The sequence below is a fragment of the Sprattus sprattus genome (genome assembly GCF_963457725.1).
Source record: "Sprattus sprattus genome assembly, chromosome: 7".
In the NCBI taxonomy this organism is placed as follows: domain Eukaryota; kingdom Metazoa; phylum Chordata; class Actinopteri; order Clupeiformes; family Clupeidae; genus Sprattus; species Sprattus sprattus.
In genome coordinates this window covers 7141870-7166130 of record NC_137926.1, presented here as the reverse complement: position 1 = coordinate 7166130, position 24261 = coordinate 7141870, and the positions used below count along the sequence as shown (strand labels likewise).

Genomic DNA, 24261 nt, shown 5'->3' with positions numbered 1-24261 from the left:
AAACCAAAACTTGATACATGGATTCAATTGAGCATCATTTCACCACCAGGAGGTGATGGAATAAGCAAAATGTGTTTCCTTTAAAAAAAGATATGCATTAGTTAATCTTGTGTCTGGTAATACTGTGGTAGGGCCCAAGGCTTATAGGCAATGCAAATTGTCATGTCAGCATAATTGTTGCTGCTGAAATACATGATTTTATTGAAAGGTTTTAGATTTTTCACAGGCCAAATCTTCACTAAAATTGACACAGATGATCTTCAGATGAAGCCTCTTTTGTTTGTGCGGATTTATGTCCACTGCTCTCTCTCACACACAATCTCACTCTCGCACTTGCACTCACACTCACACACACATTTCACACTCACACCCAATCTCACACTCACACCCAACCCCCACTCACACTCGCACTCACACATGCAATTTCTGTTGTTCATGGCCCCTTTTAAGCACAGGTTCAGGCACAGTCTCTCCCCTGAACGTATTTCAGTTCATGTTTCATGTATTTGTTCTCTCCTTTGGATAAAAATGTCAGCTAAATGACTAAATGTAAGAATGTAAGAATGTTATGTTCATTTGAAAAAACACCAGCAAGCGGGGAAGTAAAGCACTTGCAGAGTACAAACAAGATGGCGGTTAATATCCAGGATATGCTGTTGTCTGGTTAGGCTTTGTTGTGGTTTTGGAGCAGGCAATGAGTGCCCTTTCACCTGACTGTAGCATACCATAAGGGCCTGTTGTCAAGATGTGAACACCAAACTTGGTATTTGGACTCCGGACCCCTTCCTAAGGTTGGCCTTGTAAAAGTGGTAGTTATGTCTGGTGATATCTTTGGAGATGCAAATAGGACATGACAAGCTATAATGTCAACCATATTAATGTGGCTGCCATAATGGATTTAGACAAAAATCTTAAAAGGTTTTCGTGGCATTGTTGAATCTTCCCCAAATTTGGCACAAATGATCTTCTGACAAAGCCTCACAAGGTGTTAGATTTATTTTATTTTATTTTCACAACCATTCGTCCATTACAGCTTATCATACAGTAAGTGAGCTTATGTGCCGGCCAATATTTTAACAATTAACATAAAAATGTATGGTGTTTATGGTGATGCCCTTGAACACAGTGACCTCCTTGGCCCCCTCATTGCTGCCTGCAGCTATAATTCAGTGGATATTTCATTGATCATCATACATTTTTGCAATTTACAGGAAAGTGTCCTATAATATAGTACTCTTTTTCAACAGAAGGGGGCAACGTGGGACCACACGAAAGCCTTGGTTTGCTCTGAGGATTGCTCTTTCCCCAGATGCATTCTAGAGAGAACTATTAACCTGTTAAACAGTGATAGAGTTAAAAACGAGAGCCGAGTGGGTTGACGCGTCTTCAGGATGTTAAAGACAATGCATCCATCTCAGGAAAGGGGAAGCTATTTTAATGATAAAGACCTGATACATTACGGTGAATACAAGCATCGTCATGATCATTTACCATAGAAGCAGCAATATGCAAGGCCTGCTGTAAAGGGCAGCACTGGCCTGATGAAGTCAGTCCTCCTCGTGTCCTGTTGTATGTGTGCACCCTTTAAACCCCAATCCATGAGTTTGAGCTTCTGATCGGACACTCACACAAGTATTTAAAGTCATGGGCCTACATTAATATATACTTTTTGACAAGACAAAAAAAAAACTAAACATTTTTACTGTAGTTGTGTTGTATGTATGTGGCTGCTGAATAGCTAAATGTCAGGTTAGAGTAACTTAAATACCTTTGCAGTGACCAATATCATTTTGTGGAGTTGATCATCACTAAAAACAACAGCAGTAAAAACCACCTCTCCCGTCACTGATTTAAATTATAGCTATTTTTGCAATGAACTGCATCACTTCAGCCAATAGCGCAATCAAGCTGTCAGACCTTATTGTCTTTTGTCCTTCTCACGACTCTGCAGCTCCACCCCCTGCTATCCTCCACAGCTGTTGTCATCGACAGAACCGTTCTCCAACAGACCTGCTGAGAAGCCTAATTAGACTGTGACGGTGCATGTTCTCCGACTGCATGCACAGTGATTGCTTTGCGCAAAGCTCTATTGACTGTCGACTGTTTGGCCAGATATCTAGTATAGTTACTAGGCTTCAGTTAGGCAAAACAGGCACGGAATATTATTGATTGTGACATCACTCCACGGTTGCCTGGGCACCATATACAATCAGGTTACACAAACGGAGATGAAATCCCTGTTGAATGCAGCTGCAGCATTAGGCCATATAACCAGCACTACTGCTATTACACAGTTGGCACCGCAGCCTAACAAGCTCTGTTTGAAGTCTACACTGAGTGATGTCACCTGGTAGAGCCAGCAGTATGCACACACTTCATGTTAAGCTCCAAAACATAAAACAGTGTATTCCAACGCACGTTCCAAACTCAACATGTCCAAATGAGACTGTGGTTTTAGCAGTGTAATTCCCCCCCGTTTCCACCGTTATGATACAGGCCCAACATCGCCATGGCCTGTTAATTGATGAAATGTGCAAGTCTGACAAGAATTTTGAATACATTTTGAATGGCAGCGGTGTTTTTTTTGGTTATCCACAGTTTGGAATATTACACGCAGTATCGCACCAAATCAGTATGGAAGAATTTCCCCTACCTTGACTTTCCCCAGTATCTGGATTTCCCTTCAGAGGAAATATGATTATTTTGTTCTTACGGAGAGAGAGAAGAATTGGATGGTTTAAATTTCCAGCCTGGACTGCAGCCATTCCATAAAACATCAATGTCTGCAAGCTTGGTGTGTGTGTGTGTGTGTGTGTGTGTGTGTGTGTGTGTGTGTGTGTGTGTGCATTTCCATTGTAAAAAGTCACATACTTTCCGACGTGTTTCGCTCTTTCCTTGTCTAGCGGTCTTTCTGTCGGTCAGTCAGGTATGCCCTGTCCTGCTCCTCTTTCCAGGGTTAAGAGAAAGCAGGCCCTGCCACATTTCACTACTTAGGCCTACTTTTTCTCATTCAGACGATGAACTCCTGGACCTTAATCTGTAGTGTGTTTGATTTTAAAGCAGCAGTACGTACGTGGTTCTGTTCCAAATCTAGTAAGTTAACTACCTAAAAGGCATGCAAAAAACCCTTGCAGACACCACCAACAGCCTAGCTGACAATGATAGAAGCTCGCCAACACACTAACTGTTGTCTTTTGGCAGTATAGCTGGCAATGTCATGCGTGTGAAAGCTTTTGTTCCATTTTTGCAGGGTGTTCCAGCCCGGGACACAGAACTACATAGGGCATATTCCTGGATGGCTAGTGGGGAAGACACAGGTGTTTATCCGTCTTTAACATGACCATATGCTATCTTATTACACGGCTCTTCTTAATGCTGTAGAATGCTCCATTCACTTGAATGGGGCTTCCCAACGTTCTGCGGTCAACTATTTTCCGATAACTGACCGTTGCTATGCAGTTAATGACCGCTGTCAAGGAAAGTGGCCTTTTTGCCTCTGATTCACATCTTTCGTAGCACTCCGCAAGTAGTACGGTAACTTATCAAGGGAGTTTCAGCGGACGGTTGAGCAGCTGTGTTCTAAAGAATGTTCAACTGTCTTTGAAGTTCAACGTCTTTGGCGAACTATTTCTCTGCTTTTTAACCTCACTACGTAGGCTATAGTAACAAAAACAAATACATTGTAAAAGACACACTGTGTAAAGTAATTTTTTTAGTTTTAGCCGTATAATAAGCGGGATAATGTATAGAACGCCGGTCATTGTCGGGAAAATAAGCCCCTTCACGGTGAATCAACACCCCTTCGCTTCGCGTCGGGGTGCTGTTCGCCCTGTCGGGGCTTATTTTCCCGACAATGACCTGCGTTCTATACATTATCCCTTACATAATGAATGTTAGGATGGTACCAAAACTTGTGGCCTATAAAACCATACCTCAAAAAGTGTCAAATTGTTGCATAGTGTTAAATTTAAGGTGTCCTCGGTACCCATCATAATATACACTGTGATGCCTACATGGTGTGTTGGAACACAGAATTAACAGTGTCTGTATGTTTTATTTTTTACCCATGTGTTGCGGTGATTTGGTTATGACTATAGCGGTATCTCATGTAGGCTTCCGCCAGACCATCAGCTCAATTACTGCAGGAAGAACACACACACTTTGACATTGGAAGAACACACATGCTCTTACATTGGAAGAACACACACACTTTGACATCGGAAGAACACACACGCTCTTACATTGGAAGAACACACACGCTCTTACATTGGAAGATCACACACACACTTTTACATTGGAAGATCACACACGCTCTTACATTGGAAGAACACACACACTTTGACATCGGAAGAACACACACGCTCTTACATTGGAAGAACACACACGCTCTTACATTGGAAGATCACACACACACTTTTACATTGGAAGATCACACACGCTCTTACATTGGAAGAACACACACACTTTTACATGGGAAGATCACACACACGCTTTTACATTGGAAGATCACACACACGCTCTTACATTGGAAGATCACACACACGCTTTTACATTGGAAGAACACACACGCTTTAACATCAGAAGAACACACACACACACTTTTACATCGGAAGAACACACACGCTTTTACATTGGAAGAACACACACACACTTTAACATCAGAAGAACACACACGCTCTTACATTGGAAGAACACACACGCTCTTACATTGGAAGAACACACACGCTTTTACATTGGAAGAACACACACACTTTTACATCGGAAGAACACACACACTTTTACATCGAAAGAACACGCATGCTTTTACATTGGAAGAACACACACACTTTTACATCGGAAGAACACACACACTTTTACATCGAAAGAACACGCATGCTTTTACATTGGAAGAACACACACACTTTTACATCGGAAGAACACACACACTTTTACATTGGAAGAACACGCATGCTTTTACATTGTCTCTTTGTAATCTCCTTCCAGGCTATGACTACTGTGGAATACCATGTACAGTGAAACATTGAGCTCAGTAACTGCAACTGTTCCTCTCTCTTCTCTTCTCTCTCCCCAGGCATGGCTGATTGGTCACATGTGAGGCCCAACTGAGGGCCGCTGTTGCCCTCTTCTACCCCCCCAACCCCCGCCCCCCACCCCCCGCCTGGCTTCCCTGCCAGCATGTACCGGAGGGACGGCCTGTCGGATGGAGCGAGCATCAACTCTGCCACCTCGGAGGTACAGCGCCACCTAGTGTCGTTTCTGTGTATCCACACAGGTGTCCTTTGAGAATCACCCTTGCTTTGGAGCGCCTACCGTACTGGTGTAATACCCTTGAGGGGCCTCTGTGTGTTGGGTTAGGGTTCCAGCTAAAAAGCTTAGTTGGATAGATACTAAGGAGTCGGGCTGGGCAGCCCTGTGTTATGCCTTGGTCTCACTCCACCTGGGCAGCCCTCTTCTCTCCCTTGGTCTCACTCCACCTGGGCAGCCCTGTGTTATGCCTTGGTCTCACTCCACCTGGGCAGCGTTGTGCTCTCCCTTGGTCTCACTCCACCTGGGCAGCCCTCTTCTCTCCCTTGGTCTCACTCCACCTGGTCTGATACACAATATAAAGTAACTCCAAGGCATAAGGGACTGTGGTGGAAAGAGATGTTATGTAATACAACTCTTAAATGAGCACTGCCCCAGGGTTCTTCTGTATGTGCAAGACTGATGCTGTCAGGATCAGGAGGCAATAACTCTGGACACTCCTAGATCCTGTGAGTGCTGTGTCTGAGACTGGCCAGGCTTATCTAATTGCTAGTGGCTGTATTGTAGCGTATTGTATTAGTAGTTGACAAGAGAGGATTCAGTTCAAGAGTATACGCTGTTTCATATCTCTTGCACGTGTACGTGTCTTTTCCCCTTGACTCTTGGAGCTAAGCTATGAGTTAATTTGGAACCTGGACTCCGATGTCTTGGCCATCTACGCACTGTTTGGATTTCCTTGCTGAGGGGATCCATGTTGTCTGGGTACGTTCAAACACAGATCCTGTGACTGCTCGTGCCTGAGACTGGCCAGTCTTATCAAATGACTAGTGGCTGTATCTATTTGGAAATGATCAAAGCCCCTGTGCCATCATCTCTGCATTAAAGTAGTTGTGCCTGATGGACAGTGTACAGTGCAGTGGGAGAGAGGCTCTTTGGCCTGATGGACAGTGTGCAGTGCAGTGGGGTAGTTGTGCCTGATAGACAGTGTGCAGTGCAGTGGGGTAGTTGTGCCTGATAGACAGTGTGCAGTGCAGTGGGGTAGTTGTGCCTAATGAACAGTGTGCAGTGCAGTGGGGTAGTTGTGCCTGATAGACAGTGTGCAGTGCAGTGGGGTAGTTGTGCCTAATGAACAGTGTGCAGTGCAGTGGGGTAGTTGTGCCTAATGAACAGTGTGCAGTGCAGTGGGGTAGTTGTGCCTAATGAACAGTGTGCAGTGCAGTGGGGTAGTTGTGCCTAATGGACAGTGTGCATTGCAGTGGGAAAGAGGCTCTATGGCCTCTGTGGTTTTTCTGCAGTGCAATATGTTTTCCAACTCTAGTGGGGCTTTTTGTAGCTCGAGTGCCCTTAGACCACATGTGTCAAACTCAAGGACCGGGGGCCTAATCAGGCCCGACAAGCCATTTAATCTGGCCCGCCAGCTCCTCAGAATGTTGCAAAAAGTTCCATTGATTTGAATGAGCAAAGGTAACATTTAATTTGGTTTGCCTAATTTTACCTCAGGATTATCGATCTATTTATCTATCAGAGCTTGTCTGCCGCGGCTGCTGGTATGTCGAACGCACCACAAATACTGCAAGTCCCACAATGTACTGTCCCCGCGTCGGAAGCATACGTCAATTTAGGGAGCGCTTGCCCCACTGTCCGGCCCTTGACTTACACCCATTTTTTTTATTTCGGCCCTCTGTGTATTTGAGTTTGACACCCCTGCCTTAGACACACTCTCCCTTCAGGCTTCCACCCCCACTCTATGTTTCCATCCCCTTGCTAACCAAGTTGTCTCACTGGAGTGTCCTGGAGCCTCCAACTCTAGCCTGTATGATGCAACGCCCCAGCTGTTTCCAATTAGTGATGTGGAAAGATTACAGATCACAAGCATGTTTTGTATTGTTCTGGACTGGAGAGCTGCATTATGTCAACACATGGCTGGTCCTGAGACTAACTGAGACTCTGCAGCACAAATACCAACATGGTGCTCTTGCCGTCCGGTTGATTTGCCCAACATGGTCCCGTCATTACATGACCCATGTGACACGGTAGTTGTAGAGCTAACCCAGAATCACCTTGCTAACTGTGTTTTGGAGATTTGTCGTCAACATAAAGGGGATCTGAAATCTGAAAGCTATTTTTGTTCAGTACAGGACTTAAGTGTTTGTGGGTATTCACCTATATGAAGTGAAATCTGTACAAATTTGCACTGGTGTCCACAAATAGAGTGTGTGTGTGTTGCACTCCTGTGTAAAGGCCTGTTGATGCGGGCGCTAGCTGTAGAATGAAATGATCTGAGGTTCTGTGATAATGGAAGGCCAGTTTATAGCCTACCTGTTGTAATATGGTATTGTAGTTAATGGCATGGTGTAGGGTTAGGCATCATTCATGCTGAAGGTTTATTAAACACTAAAAACTGTAGAGGCTGTTCCATATCTCAAAGAGGATTCAGTTCAAGAGTATACGCTGTTCCATATCTCTTGCACGTGTACGTGTCTTTTCCCCTTGACTCTTGGATTTAAGCTACGAGTTAATTCGGAACCTGGACGCCGATGTCTTGGCCATCTACGCACTGTTTGTAGATTTCCTTGCTGACGGGATCCACGTTGTCTGGTTACGTTCAGCAGCCTCACAGAGCAGCCCTGTTCCAACTCATTTCCTTTGTGCTCTCTGAGGAGAGAAAACAGACAAGTGTCTCAGAGTTGGACGAGTGTCTCAGAGTTGGACGAGTGTCTTAAGAGTTGGACGATATTAGTTCTGCCCCCCTGGTCTGGCTCCCTAGGGTCACACTGAGGCCTGCCAGAACAGCCTTGCCATTCGCCGGCACCGCAGGGGATAAGCAGTAGTAAGTCAGTATTAAGGGTCTCGGGCCTGATTGTGTGTGCTGTTCGATTGTTTGTTTGTTTGTTTGTTTGTTTGTTTGTTTGTTGTTGTTGTTTTCTTTGTTGTATTCTTGCTGTAGCTGGTCGCTCTCCATGGTTCTGACCCAGAATGTTCTCTACCTGTGACCGCAGAGGTTGCTCGTCCAAGTAGATGGAGCTCACAGAGTCCACCCTTACGTGAGGGGAGCTAACGTGGCTGCCCAAAAGAGTTTGTGGGAGCAGGGGTAGTGAACAGCCAATCTGCTGTGGCCTGGAGCACTGTGGTTTCAGCAGCAGTTGGTGTGACTCGATATTCCAGACCTTTGAGTAAATGTTTGATTCATCTTGGTGAGCGTTAGATTTTAAAGCTTGTAGTCTCACTTGCCCTCTCTCTGTATGGAGTCTCAGCATAATCTAAGCCAGAGAAGGCCACATTCTAGAATCAGATACTATATCTGATTCGGACACCGTAGGTGTCGCCTCAGTGGGGACCAAGGGGTTTCTGTTGTTAAGTGCACTGCTGAGTTCATGCTGAGTTTGCGCATTGGAGCTTGAATTTTATAGAAACCGAAAACATAAAGGAAGGCAGGGAAGATGTTTCAGCCTCCTAGTCACACACAACCAAATGGCCGTAGTGTGTAAACAATAGCTGAATGATACATTTGCCACTGTGTGCAGTCCAGCCATTTGACTTATGTCGCTCTGTTTTGAAGATGTGATGAGACTACGCAAGATGAGAATTAGATCCGTAGGTTGGGTTCAGTTACTCCGTTTAACCAATGCTTCAGCCCTGAGCCTTTTGTCTCCCTCTGCCTTGAATTGAACAATGTCAACATGTGTTGTCTTCTCCCTTTCAGTGTAGCAGCAGCTCGGAGTCTCTCGAGGGGCCCGGCCTGGACTACGCTAAGAGTTACGATGCCGTTGTTTTCGACGTGCTGAAGGTCACGCCAGGAGAGTTCGCGGTGAGTATCCCAGTTCAGCCCGAGTGCATTTGGCGAGCGTTATCTGCTATCTAATTAGGATTAATGCAAGCTTGATTTTCTTTATATCCAGGCAAATCTAATGCCATCATGCTTTTAAACAGGCTTTCAAGATGTATTTACTCAATATTTAGATGTATTGTAATCGTGGCTGTTGTTAAAAAAAAAAGGCTTATCTGAAAAGTAAAAAAAATAAAAAACAAGTGCAAACATCTGTGATAACTTAGTGCATTCTGGTGAGGTGAAACTGAATCGCTTGCTTCTGTCTGCTTTGTCTCTTGGCGCAGAGCCAGATCACGCTGATGGATGCCCCAGTGTTCAAGGCCATACAGCCAGAGGTAAGAGCTTGTCAGGTGATCAGGATGTGTCAAGTCAGGACACACAACTCAGACCACACAGCACATAGAGCCGTAAGATCTGCCTGTGCTGCTGGCTGCAGTATGATTCCCATGCACTCACCGTGTTCCCGTTAACGCAAAACACTTTCATCGGTTGCTAATTGTCCATTCCTAGCCGTCATAATGTCAGTTCATGTGGTGTTGAGTTTGGACTCAGGGGTGGTAAATATTCCTTTTTCTGGCGCTGTGGTGCCAAATCTGCCCGAGCTGGAGTAAATTCACAGTTGCCAAAAAGTTTAAAAGCCTTGCTAAACCTCGCGAATATTCCTGGCTTAGGAAAACATCGGTTAAGCACGATTACTGCGTGCGTCTCGTAAAAAGCTCAGCTGGAGCTGCGCGGCAGCCGGCGGCCTCGTCAGGACACACCGCGACTCAGCCTCGGCTCCGCGACCTCCGTCTCCGTGCCTACACACGGGCCAGAACATTACACGATCAGATGTGCCGGAATACACGGCTCTTTCCACCCCCGTCTGACCTCAGCCAAACGGCTTCAGCTCGCAAGGTTTGATTTAATTTGTTGCTGCTCAGCTCTGTTTCTAAGCCTATGATAAGCATATGGCTCGTATGGCTGGAGAGTGTGTGGTTCAATGGCCTTATCATATAGGCCTGGGTTTGTCCTTCAAGCCAAGTTACCGTTGATTTGATATGGATATCGCAATGGCATTGGAAATGCAGCTATGCGAAAGCACCAGATACATTGTTTGAGATGGAAATTTACAACATCTGGTGAGAGTTATGGTGAAAAACAGGACTGGGCCTCAGGCCTAGATAGTGTCAGATCAGGGGTGTTTCACCAAGCAAGACTACTGAGTTATAATAAACTTGAAATGGCATATTTGTGTGCAAGTCCAGATATGCAGGAAAAAGCTAAAAATCTTGCTTTGTGAAATACTTCACCTCCCTTTCAGACAACAACACATTATGTCATAGTCAGTGTTGTTGAAGGATTTCCCACAGCCAACTGTCTGAATCCTTTTAAAACTTGTTTCCAGTTAAAGATTTGATATCTCTTTAGCCCCAACAGAAAAATAAGCCCAGAATGTCCAGTAGTTGGCTCACGTTGTACCTCAAATGAATGCCAGAGAAATGAAACACACAGTTCCCAGACCTCCTCTGGCCCACACTCATATGGCTCAGGTCAACTCATCACCTGACTGAAGTGACGTCATAAAAAGTACTTGATGACCGGGTTACATTAAGAACATGACATTCCATTATCATTGTTATATGGACCATAAAACATCTAGTGGGTATAGAAGTGTTGGCGGTACAAAACCTACCAAAAGTAGCAGTATGACCATGATCAAGAATGTTTTTTTTTATAGGCCAGTAAACTACACTGATACCATAACGCATCTAATGGTTGTAGTAGTGTTGGCACATTCTATTATATTTATTATATGGAACATAAAGCATGGTTGTAGTAGTTTTGGCTCTACCAAACCTTTTTAAGTTATTGTAACAAAAATAGCACTATGACCATGCTCAAGAGAAGACTTTAATGATGGTTTTTATAGGCCTGAAAACTATACTAATACTAATTAAGACACACTAGTGCAGTGCCCGTAGGGGGTAACATCTATGATGACGACTGTTCTATGGCTATGACATCATTCACAAAAAAGTGTCCCGATGTATTTGTTGTAATTCGTTTGTACTTTGTTTTCTCATTATTGCAATATTATAAACCTCAGTCTGCATTTACCCTGGCTGGGAGAGGCTGTCATTCGGAAGATACTGTGTGTGATCGCCTTTGCTCTGTGTTCATTAAACCTGTCAGAGTGTATGAATAAAAGGCTGGGTGCCAATCAAAATCACAAAGCAAGAGTGGAGTACTACACCGCTAAAACGGTGACATGGGTTTGCACCGTACGGCAAACGGTAAAATACAAATATCTCGCGAACTATGAATTCAAACATCTTCAAAATCAAGGATGCACAGGTTCATGACATGCGTAAGCTACATTACTTTGAAACTTAACATAAAGAAGCTTAAAAATAAACAAATAGATCAAATCAATCACTGTCTTAAGATTACCTGAGCAAAAGTCTGTATCTGTTCACCAAGAAGAATTTGAATGCGGACCTCCTCGTATCCAACGCTATTCTGAACTTTGAGTGAAGGCAGGATAGTTTATATTGTTTGATACTGCTAGGTGTATATTGTTTGATTGTGACGTCACTACCCATAGTGCCGACGGGACGGGAAACGATAACCCATTGTTTCCTACGGGAAACGGTAAAATACAAATATCTCGCGAACTATAAATTCAAAAATCTTCAAAATCAAGGATGCACAGGTTCATGACATGCGTAAGCTACATGCGAAATCTCATAACTAATGGAACTACCGTCAGGGAGATACGCCCTAGACAGACAGACACACACACAGAGATTCCTGGATTTATAGATAGATGTGACAATCTTAGGAAGGAGGCATATTAGAATAGACAGGTCTCATATGGACATGGCATGACATGACATATAGGTTGGTATGACCAGGAAAAATGGCAAAAGCTGCAGTTAATTTTGTCTATGCTTCATGCACTCTCTGAGGTGATCTTCAAAAGTCCAGTTTCTATGATCTTTGCGCTAGTAAAGATTTCTAAATTTCGTTGAAAGGCTGCACGTACTTCAATTGGCCACTGAGGACCCAGTCTACTCTTTCAATCAACGCCTGGCCTGTTTGGCTCATAAGGTGTGTTTACATGAGAAAATCCATTAGTCAGCGAACATCTCTCCAGCAGTCTCTTGTTAAACAGCCACTGAAATGTTTAAAAGAAGAAAATGACGTGAGAAACGTTTTTTAGCCAAAATTTAAACCATACACTCAGTCTGGATCTCAGATGAATCTGCTGCACGCACACAAGACTGATTCAGGATCCACGTAATAAAACCGTTTCATGAAACTTATAGATGACTCACTAGAGCATGACAAAATTCAAGTCCGTAACAAAACCTACAGATATTTGGACATTAAAATGTGTTTTTGCGTTGTGCTTCTTTCGATACTGAGGGAGTGATCATGATGGTCTGTCATCTTTGTTCGACAAGAGGTCTGTCTGTCTCCACATTTTATTCAGACTAAATCAAAATAGTTGAAAAAATTGAATACCACCTTACAACAGACGAGAGCTATAAACTAGGCTCGGCACCAGCCGCTTCTCGTCACACATGTGCACAGTTCTTAACTGTAAACAAAATTGTCAGCTTGTTCATTATTCACTATCAGTTTATATACAGTCTATATAAACTATGAAGTCAGTGTTTGTGATGGAAGTGATAGATTTGTGTCTTCTGTTGACACTTTGGATTAAAATAAATAAATAATTCTTCCATTGCTGATGGCTGATGTTTACTACGCATCACATGAGTTTGTAATGCAGAGTTTCATTTATTGCTTGTTTCCAACAGTCTCGTCCAAACTGTTAACTGAAGTTTCCTTGAGTCTGTAAATTTGTTATTTCTAATAACACACTCCCCCCTTTTGCTAGGGAGTTACACATGTAGCTGACTAGACAGTGATGCTGTCATCGTCATGGTGACCTTTCTTACAGTTTTCCTACTGTTCTGTTTAATGATTCTAATGAGGTTGTCAGTTGCATTGTCCATCACTGTGCACTGAAATCAATGGTACAAAATGGAACTTTCTGTTCAGCTGTCAACAAGCACCAGTGTGATTTGTAGCATGTTATTTAACACGTCTAATTCCCACGTTTTGATATATGGAATATTATTGGATCTAGCCTGCTTTATTTCCCCTGGGGTTACTTTTATGGCTAGACAAACAAGCCAGACCACTGGCTGAAATTAGGGGTGTGTGGTTTAAAAACCTGTGCACTGTACCAAGAGTCCAGTGAAAAGGCCAAGGAAGCAAGCAAGCCTGCGGAGGCTAAGGGGGGAAATATTTTTCCTGGGCCGCATTTGTATTCATAACAGGTGGCGGGTCAGAGCCAAGCGGTTCCTGATAGTCATCGCCACTCTCATTGTTAGCGGCATAGTCCAGCTTGAAGTTGACCCAAGCCAGGTGCCACTGTCAGACCTTCCTTAGTAACAAACTGACGGGCTGAGGAGTATGGAGAGGCTGTTCTCTCAGTGTTGTGGGTTCCGTGGGAATTGTAGTGTAATGCTGCACTGCTCAGCTGTGAGCTAAAAGAAGATCGATCGGATTAGATTCTGCTCTGTGTTTTACGTCTGGTAGTCTTTGATGTCTTGGCCCTCAGAATCATTGTACGAGGCCCCAGTGCAGGATTTCTCATCCCTCTCCGTGGCCCCAGAGTACGATTTCTCATCCCTTTCCGCTCTGCTGTTGTACAGCGAATCCTCTTGCATGTACTGCAATAGCACTAACACTCGTGCACCTGCACTTGATGGGGTACTTCATATGTTGATTTATTTGTCTGCGGGATGCCTGCTGTTTTATTTATTTATGTTATTTATTTATTTGTTTGTTTTTTGCATGTTCCTGTGGTCTGGCTTTGATTACTGCTCTGTTGAGAAAGGTCCTTGCAGGTAGGAATTTCGTGGCACCACGTACTGTATGTGTGTGTAGTGTACACATCATATTAAAACACTTGATCTCACAAAATCCCAGTGTATCTAGGGGTCATTTAAATAAACACAGATCATAGACAGAGGGGAACGAGCCAACCAGAAGGCGTGAAGAATGGGGCTCTCGTCATAAGGTCTCCCACTGGTTGTCAACGCTTCGTTGGTTTTCACTGGGCTTCACGGAAGTTTATGGGCCTTCAAAGCTACTTTTTGTTTGGAGTTTCTCTGCAAATGCTAGTTTTTTGTATAGAGTGACGATTTTGTGATGAATTGATGTCAGTGTTGTTCATGCTAACTTTGCGTCTTCAAAAGAACATCAGCCGATGACAATTGATTCTTACGGCTTTAGCCGTTCTGTGGAGAGGGTTAGTCAAGCCCTGTGGGGCACCGCAGATCAGATTCACAGAGCACACTGACAGCCAGTGAGATCATGAAGTTCACTCTGTTTGTGTTTATGTTTGTGTGTGTGTGTGTGTGTCTGTGTGTCTCTGTGTGTGTGTGTGTGTGTGTGTTTTAAAGGAGCTTGCCAGCTGTGGGTGGAACAAGAAGGAGAAACATGTCCTGGCGCCTAACGTGGTGGCTTTCACACGCCGGTTCAATCAGGTGAGTCCCCATTCAGCTCTGGTGCTTTAAAACACCTAACTGGACGTGACGCACACAATGGTGCTTTAAAACACCTAACTGGACGTGACGCACACAATAGTGCTTTAAAACACCTGACGGGACGTGACTCACACAATGTCTGCTAAGCTTGTTCAGTAGTGTTAAACTGAAAAACATGCACACAGATGCCTTAGACACAGCAAGGAACCCCCCAGAGCTGTTTCTTGCTGATGTTAGATTTTGCCGTCTAAAAGAATGTAGTTTCTGTTTCATTCAAAGTCAAAGTCGAAGTACTTTATTTGTCATCGTCACAAAAACAACGAGACAATAGACGCAGCAACAGACAGCTAAAAACTTCAGTTGCTGTGGACATTATCTGCCTTTCTGAATCTGAACTGCGCTCAGGTCGAAGTAAATTAAAATGAACTGCTACGTTATTCAGGTGCTCCTGCTGTTAATGGCTGCTTCTTTCCTTGTGTCATAGTTCTGGACGTTTGTGTTATATATTCTTGTGTGATGCACGTCCAAAAAGCCATAACGATATGTCTGTGTTGAGCTATAATTTTTGCTCTGTAATGTGTTATTCTTGAAGTGTAATTATTTCTGTTTTTTATTACTGTTCACATATTAATATGGCCTCCATAATTGCAGATACAATAAACAAAAGATGTAGGTTATGTGAAGGATTGGATGGAGGCTGCCCAACCCAGCCGGCTACTGAAACACTTGTTGACACGACCCGCTTCTGTTTTCACTACACAGGGCATAATTTTAACCATTAGTGCTAATGATGTGTTTTCCAAAGCTGTGAGAACAAAAAAAAAAATTCAAAAACCATTTTTGCCCAGATTTTGAAGTTTTGGAACTCATCTGTGCATCGTTACCCCGTCCCATACACTGATCCCCCTGTCATAACGTTCTGGAGCATGACGACACGTTTTCGCCACTGAGCGCTTACCTCACCCGCCTGGCTGGCTCACGCCAGTGGTACAGTAGGTAATTGCCTCCCTATGCCCATTAGTGCAAAGACCCTGCAGCTGTTCCACAGGCTTTTGTGACTATGTCTGTATAGACATGAACGTACCATGAAGCCATTACCAGCCCTCTTCATGCTATGGCGTCCTAATCCAAAGCAGACAATATAAATCATCCCCACACAGACGCGAGAAACGTATTTTCCGCTGATCTGTGCACCTTAGGTAGCGGCAGATTACTTAGAGTTATTACCCGTCGACTCCCTCACCGCTTTTCTTCTACTAGGGCATGTAAGACGTTTGGCAGAGGAAGTGAAGAGAGACATAAAGAGATGCGTGTTTTCAAGGAGAGGTGAAAGATCCTGTCTGGTTAAGGTTTCCCTAGCATCGCTGCCTAGAGCGTAAGAGACTCGAGAGGGACGTTTCACTGAGAAAGGTCGGGAAAGCATGAGGGGCCAGATTTGGACTTTTGGAAAGGCGAAGGAGACTGACCTGTGAACACTTTGAGTTGTAACTTTGGCAGGAGTTGGAGTGACTTATGGTTGAGGTTGTCCTGACCAGGTCAGAGGGAGGGAGGGAGAGGTCAATAGGCTGTGTGAAGGGATGGGGAATTATGTTGTGTGACACAGGGGAAGAAGGAAAACTGTTGATGGATAGTCTGTCGTTTGTTTGCTTTCAATACAGAATTATTGTATCGATTTTTGTCTGGGGTTAGTAGACTAAATCGGTTCTGCTGAGGTGTTAATGCAGTTAGTTGCCCAGCGGTGCCGTGTAATTATTCCAGTATTCATGAAGGGAATATTAATATCTTTTGGCTTTGCCTTTTACAGAGACACTAAAAGTCCATGAAAGTGATGGTTCTTGATGAAGGAAAAAACAGAAACATAGCCACTTAATGGCCCGGTGCTTAAAAACCTTACCCTGGAGATACGCCAGATATGGCAGGAATGAAGTCCAGAGAAAGGGTGGTGATTAACAAAGAGAATTATTAAAGTTCAGCACTAATGCCTGAGGTGTTTTTGTAGCGATAGCATAGTAGTTAAGTGGCTCTGCCTCATCAGCCAAATAGCCAGACTGTTGAGTTTACTCTGAATGGCTTCAATAGGCAAGTCAGTGATAGTGAGGTTGTGTCGGTGAGGATTTTGGGTTAAGGATATTCTCAGAATTAATCTTTGAGATCAGATGCGGCCTCCATGTTATCAGATCTTGAGTGTAGAGAGAAGTAGATTTTTAATGTCGATCTGTACATGTGTAAACCTATGTGTGGAAAGTTGTAATACAACACCAGTTAACTCCATCCCAGCCTCACAGGCCGTTCTAATGATCTAATTTCCTTTTTTGTCATGCTGATGGTCTGCACAGGTCATAGGTAAACACTGTGGGTCATGCTCCCAGATCGCGGGTACGGAGTGCAGCGCATGTTTCCTGGCAGATTTATGGGAAAGACATCCATTGGCCAGACATTGTAGTTGATAATTTTGCAGCGTTCGGACATATTTATAGCTCCGGCGGGGGCTGTTTGTCCGGTGGCACTCCGTGAATGAGCAGCCTGTGTGAAAAAAGATTTCAAGCGATTGGAGTGCTGTAGAAAAAAAAAAATGTGTGTATTTCCACACGTGTTTTTGTCAGTAAGCGAATTCCGGTCCCCCCGGCACGGCACCTGAGGCGCGTGTGTTGCGCCAGGAATGGCTCCCCTGTTACTCCAGGTTTACAGCTTGTTTAATTAGAAATGGAGTTTGCAGAGAAAATATCGCCGCTTGTTCGGCCACACAGCGGAGCCCCTGAGATCAGGCGTCCAGCCTCGGGGGCCGTTCGCTCAGATTTACTCTGAACGACGAATGTTTCCTCACAGACATCTTAAAGCTATTACAGAAATAAACAAGTAGCTGTAGACGTTTGCATCAGGAGACAGAAACTCTCCCAGCAGGTTTGGGTAGTGTGCGTGTGTGTGTGCGTGTGTGTGTGTGTGTGTGTGTGTGTGTGTGTGTGGCGGGGCCTGGCGGAGTTGTGAGATTTGAGGTCAAAAGCAGTTCATAGAACTTTTAATATAACTCACTGTCAGTTCTGTTCTTGTTCCATAACTCACCATTTGGCTGCTGAAAGAATTTACATCCTGGGCCATAAAACGCTTGACCTTCTGATTAAATGCCCATTTCTTAATTGCTGACAAATATGTTGTCATCTCATACGTCATCGTCAAGGGTTTTATGTATACACATACTCTAAATCTTCAGTTATTGGCTGCCATGCAGGACTCTGTTCAAGAGCTACTTGGGCAGTAATTGTGAGGTACCCTGTTTATTTGAACAATACATAATGAATAGATCTTTCCAGTATGGGGTCGTCCCTCACGTTTAACTGCCTAGTTTTGTTTGGAAACTACTCAAGGAAAGGTAATGATAATTGATAACAGAACCTGTGGCCTCTCTTTCTGATGTAAGCCTTTAGATGAAATCATGAACATCTGTATGTTATATATGGGCCATTCTACCGAATTGGTGCAAAGTCAGGTCGGAAATATTTTGAATTCTTTTATGTTTTATTCCCAAAACTTTGTCTGTATGTATATTGTACCATATCTAAAGTACACATATCTAGTAAAAGAACAGTCAATTTTTATATTGTATTTTCAGAATGTGTTGGAATGTTTTTCCTCTTCCAAAAATTGTCACTACCGAAACATCACATTTACTATAGTAAAAAAGTATTATCATTGACCTGTTCAGATTTTGTTTCCTTCCCTTCTCTTAAGAGTATTTTTTACAAATATTTCTTGAAGGTTTTCACAATGAAATCCATAAAAATGAAATTTTTACCAAATTTTCAAGTTCAATTTATACAGTTCATGAAAATCTAAGTGCAATATTTCTTTGTAAAATGCAAAAAAATGATCATATTGATTCCAGAGTTGTTGATTGATGAAATTGAACATACATTAATCCAATCAGTATCATAACATTTTAGTTGATTACTCAATATACTTCATTCTTTACAAAACATCCAGTGTTTCGGTAGTGCTGCACTGTTTCGGTAGTGACATCCAGTGTTTCGGTAGTGACTGCACTGTTGGATGGATGTTCATTTCTCTCCCAAAATCATCCAAAAGGTGCTCTGGGCCGCCCTTTAGTCCACACAACACATTTATTTAAAAGTTATGGGATTGAACTACTTACCATTTCATTTTGTCACTACCGAAATCATCTGGTCACTACCATATGTTTCGGTAGTGACTGTTTCGGTAGTGACAATTCTAGCTAACTTTAAGCATAAATAAAGAATTATAGCAAGCACACGGCTTGCAAACACATCTTTGAAGAGGTGAACACATATACAAACATAAGATTTTCCATGAAACCCCAAAAGGTTTACTTAATTGAAGAAAACATGCGTTTCGGTAGTGACAATTCTTAAGGTTACACGTCGATTTTCAGACTTTGGAACACATTTATATAAAAACTATGGGATTTAGCTACTTACCATTCAACCATGAGGGACAGAGATGCAGTGTCAATGCATGGTCAAAAATGCAGAGTCGTGGCTAAAACACAGGGTCAGCCAATGGACTAAAACTCTTGTGTTTCGGTAGTGACATGAAAACTAGGGACATGATTTTTTGAGTATAGAAAATTGATTTAAAAATTAAACCCACAATAAATCTAAATATCCCAAGTTCTGTTTCAACCCAATCATAAAGATCTTTGAAATTAAATCATTGAAAAAAATCAAAAAAAATTGAAAAGTGTTATTTAAAGGCATTGAAATTTAGATGTCAGGGTTGGGGACAGCTACTTCCCAATAGAAAGTACCCTATAAATGATGATTTTGTATATATTTAGCTTATCACTATCTCATGTAATGCATTGGGTTTATATAGACCATAACATTTTCTAATTAAATATCTATGCCTAAATACCTAATTGTTTTGTAAATAGTTTTTATTGTTGAGGGACTGCATATTACACGAATTCGGTAGAATGGCCCATATATATACTGTATATATAAATATAGGATTCTTGGAAAGATGCTTGTAAATAAGAAGAGGCACCCCAAGCACATTGTTTTAGTCTGTAAAACATGAATTGATAACATTTAAAAAAATCTATTCATTTTCAGTAATTCCTTTTGCATATGACTTGGGCTGATAAGTGATTTCATAACTTATTTGATTTCTTTAGGTGAGCTTCTGGTTGGTGAGAGAGATCCTCACAGCTCGGACTCTGAAGATTCGGGCAGAGATCCTGACCCATTTTATTAAAATCGCAAAGGTGAGTGCCTGTTGATTTCCTCAGAATCTGCTTTCAAAATGTTCCTTTACATTTGTTGTGAAAGAATGAAACTGAAGCTGTCCATGTGCAGTCTATTTGCCTTGTCTAAAGAATACAAGCACGGAGTCACCAAATGTAAATTCTGGTAGCTGATATTGTCCAATATATTTGCCCTAGCATTTAGAGCAGACTGATAAAAGCCCTACATTGGTCACTGTACAGTATATTTGCATTTGGTGCTCAGTAAACACCACAAATAGGGATTTTGTCCTTTATTTGTTTGTGAAGTAAGTAGAAAAAATACTTAGGAATGAGTTTCTGAAATCTAAACATTCATCTCTTTGAGTCCTAGATTAAAAACTAATTTCCTTTCGTTTTTTCCCCGTTTGCAAACCAGTTACTTAACTGAAATTATCATGATATAAAAGTATATAATCTTTTGTGTTTGCCTCATATATTTTGCCTCGGCTCATATCCCCCAACAACGTTTTGTCCTCAAAGTGACCACGTCGACCATTTGGGAAGCACTGTTTTGATTTCAAAAGCAGAACTCTGCTCACACAAATAGTTCATCCATGACCACATGGGAATGCTCGTACTCGGTGAGGTTGGTGCAGCAGGAGCTGGAGCTGGAGCTAGAATGAGTCCAAAGCCTAATCCGATCTAAACTGATCTGAAAGAGCAGTTCAAGTGAAACGTGTCCGTATATTGTGTCACTGAAACGTGCTTGGCCATGCGCATGTAATTTATGCACCATCAATTCACAACGTGAACCTGTTGGAAAGATGCATCACAAATCCTGATGATCAGGCCTCTGTGTCCTTGACGATGGTTGTGGCCGTGATTCTGGACAGCTGGCTGACAGTATAATGCAAAGACAGCATCACTGACAGCATCCCTCAGCTGACTACTGTCCAATCAGAGTGTAGAAACAGAGGGAGTTCCTCCCCGAGGTCGAAACGTGGGAGTTTGATGAGAACACTGCATCATCTCTGCCGAGAGACAGCAGGGAACTCGTAAAAAACCTGAAAAATATGCGAGAGCACATAAAAACCATCAACGTGCTGTTCAAAAGGCATTACTGTTCTCCTCTGCTACTCCCTAAAGAGCTGAACCATTAAAGAAGAATTTAAGATGTGGGTGGCTTTTCAGGACATTTTTAAGGGTTGCTGGATGATGCCAACAGATGTAATTTGAATATTCTGAATTATTGAGGCCATTGGATAATTTAATAGCTAGCTATTTACACATTTAGAGGCTACTATAATTTTTTGTCACTATATAAATTGGTCTGTTGTCACAGGTCCAGGTAAACATTCTTCGCGCAGTCTCCATTTGTCTCTTGCGCCAGTTTAGGTATTTTATTCCAGTAGTTCAAAGTCTTCATTTTATTTTCCACTTTCTTGAAAAGTAGATGATGAGAAAATGTTTACCTGAATAATGAATAACATTATGCTAAACAAATGCAGAAAAGACCTCCGGTGTGTAAGTAATGGCAGTCGATTGTTATGGCTCAAGGGGCTGAAGCAAATAGAGGTCCACATTTAATTTGTAAATGCATAACTGTCATCATTCAAAGCACCTCTAACCTCTGCAACTTCTGCATATTAGGATTCAGGGTGCCTGTGCAGATTAGGGGCATGCCCACCAAATACATACATTTACCTTAGCAACTAATTAGTTCAAATAAACACCCCCTAGCAACTGCTAACTGTTAAGATGGCTCCCTAAGGCAGAGTTGGGTAGCTACTTTAACTGGCATGACACCTTGACCATGACTGAGCCATGAATTATTTCTAATAATATATGAATAATAAATACTAATATAATAATAATAATATAATGAAATACTATAATAATAATATACAATTATAACTAATAACGTATTATTATACTAGCAATCTTTGCTGGCACTCACTCACTTTTCTGTAATATGCTGTTTCATGTGGGAAGGAAGTCACACAGAACTTTGCTGTGATTGAAGGCTATGTTAGAATGGCAATTTGTTATCAATAACGGATTGTTTTTGATCTGACATTTGTTGCGGATTTCATATGTGAAAGAGACTTATTAAAAACCATGAGGTAGAATTCAGGTTTTGGTTGGTTGTTTAAAAGCCCTTTTTTTCCCTAAAATACTCCTATATTGTCATGATTACTTTTTTATATTCCTTTACCCCTTCAGAAATTATTGGAGCTGAACAACATTCATGGCCTGGTCTCTGTGGTCTCTGCACTGCAGAGTGCTCCGATCTTCAGACTCAGCAAGACCTGGTCGGTAAGCAATGCCATCTTTTATGCCATCTTTATTTTCCCTCACTTTGTGAATAGAAATGCTTGTTTCAGAAATGTCAGTGTATCTCTCGGGGAATATTTGCAATTAATATGCACTGGAGGTGTGCATCTGGAAGGGTAGGATTTGTGCTAATTATCAGCTAGAGAAACATGTGCTACCTTGCAATCCTGACTACATTTGCTCTGTATCTTGGCAATGAAAAGGACCCAGTGGAGTTTAAGCGATAGCAGATTAACCTGCATAACACCCCTACCTGGTTGTAAATTCTCTGAACGGTGTTGTCATCAGCATGTTGTACTTGCTCTTTTTTGAGACCACGTGTTACAATAAACATTTACTCACTTTTACAACATAGAGTCAAGTCCGTTCATCTTTGTGGAAAGAAAAACAAAGGAAGCTGTGGAAAGTCAGCTCCACTGAAACTCTTAGGTGTTAAGTACACTGAGGAGAGCCTCCACTGTAATTCTGTTAGGGGTGAGAAAAATGAATCCTGAAATGCCATGCATAGCTGCTGCTTTAAAATATGAGGGGGAAAAAAGTGAGGGAGAGATGAGAGAGAGAGAGAGAAAAGAGAAATAGTGGGAGAGGAGAGGGACAGAGAGAAAAGAGAAATAGAGGGAGAGGAGAGGGACAGAGAGAAAAGAGAAATAGAGGGAGAGAGGAGAGAAAGGGAGGGAGGAGAGGAGAGAAAGGGAGGGAGAGAAAAGAGAAAAAGAGGGAGATAGGAGAGAAAGAGAGAGAAGAGAGAGAAGAGGGAGAGAGAGAAAAGAGAAATAGAGGGAGAGAGAAGAGGGAGAGAGAGAAAAGAGAAATAGAGGGAGAGAGGAGAGAAAGGGAGGGAGGAAAGAGGAGAGGAGAGAGGGAGGAAAGAAAGGTAGAGGAGAAACAGATCTGGGAAACGTGAATAAGGAGTAGGCATTCATCAATGAGAAGATTCTATAAACATATTTTAAATATTTGGGACATATATCAGGAGGGGTGTGACCTCTGGAATGGAATATTGCCCTCCTGAGGGGTATCTGGCCATAAGAGTAATGAACGCATGTGACGAGCGGCAGTTGAAGGGACCCTCCAACAGCTTTTTTTAAGCTTAACTTAACATTCCAGTGACGGGCTGAGTGCTTTCTCTTATGTCCCTTAGTACTGGTCATTCAAACTGGCATTGCTTTCAGTGCATTTGAAGACCGAAAGACCGAGATTATAACTGACCTTTTAAGGTACATTTCTCTGCAAAACATAGCACCAATAACAAGGAAGGGTTAGCTCTTTAGAGATCAATACCATTCTGTCTGTATTGAGTTACTATATTTGCAACAGTGTATTTGAATATGCTCTCAAATGCTACAGCAGTTTTTTCACAATTAATTACTGTAAAGTGAAATAAATTATAACATATGTGGGTATATACTGGTTTCGATTAACTACATGATTTAGCTTATTATCTGTCAGTTTCCATTTGTCTGAAGCATAAAGCACCTTTGGACAAAGGACAGATCCTCATATTTGGTCATGTGCATAATGGCAATTCTCATCATTATAACACCACTGCGGCCATAATTACAGCTATTGAGTTTTGGCCCCTTAGTTGGGACCAGTTGTTTCCTTAAAGGCTCAGAAATTCCAGTCTGACAGTCTAGTCTTTTTCCATTTTCCATCAATGTTGGATAATGAGTTTATTGGTTAGAAGCAAAAGGAAAAACATTCCCATCAATAGCACCATGCCACACCACACCACACAACAACATGGCCGACTGAAGAATGGATGCATGTAGGTTAAAGTGTAACTTGAAGTAGTAAGTAGTTGAAAGCTCCCCATGTTCGATAGTTTATATATATATATTTTTTATTTATATTTATATAAACCTTTGGTCATAGTAAAGTATTGACATATATTTTCAAGTTCAAAATGATATATTTTGCCAAGTTAGGAGTCCTGAACTAGGAAGGAACTTTTGTGTCATGATGATTGTTCTCTTGTCAAAACCCAGATGACCATAATAAAAATAAAATATATAAAAAAGAAGAAGTAGTAGTAGTAAGTTACATGTGCTGTGCCAAGGCTCTGCTTGGAATAGACAGCAGAGCAGAGAGGACTGGCGTCTAGT

The 24261-nt window shown here is 42.2% G+C and overlaps 1 protein-coding gene across 3 annotated transcripts in view; it reads left to right on the top strand.

The window, feature by feature from the left end:
* LOC308367550 (ras-specific guanine nucleotide-releasing factor RalGPS1) overlaps positions 1-24261 on the top strand; it is a 100723-nt gene that overhangs the window by 9935 nt on the left and 66527 nt on the right. For all 3 annotated transcript variants that reach the window (XM_080841486.1, XM_080841485.1, XM_080841487.1), the window contains exons 2-7: positions 5072-5232; positions 8948-9052; positions 9358-9408; positions 14539-14622; positions 19772-19861; positions 22046-22138. In XM_080841486.1, coding sequence (XP_080697612.1) covers positions 5176-5232; positions 8948-9052; positions 9358-9408; positions 14539-14622; positions 19772-19861; positions 22046-22138 — 480 coding nt within the window. In that variant the 5' untranslated portion in view covers positions 5072-5175. The remainder of the gene's footprint in view (positions 1-5071; positions 5233-8947; positions 9053-9357; positions 9409-14538; positions 14623-19771; positions 19862-22045; positions 22139-24261) is intronic.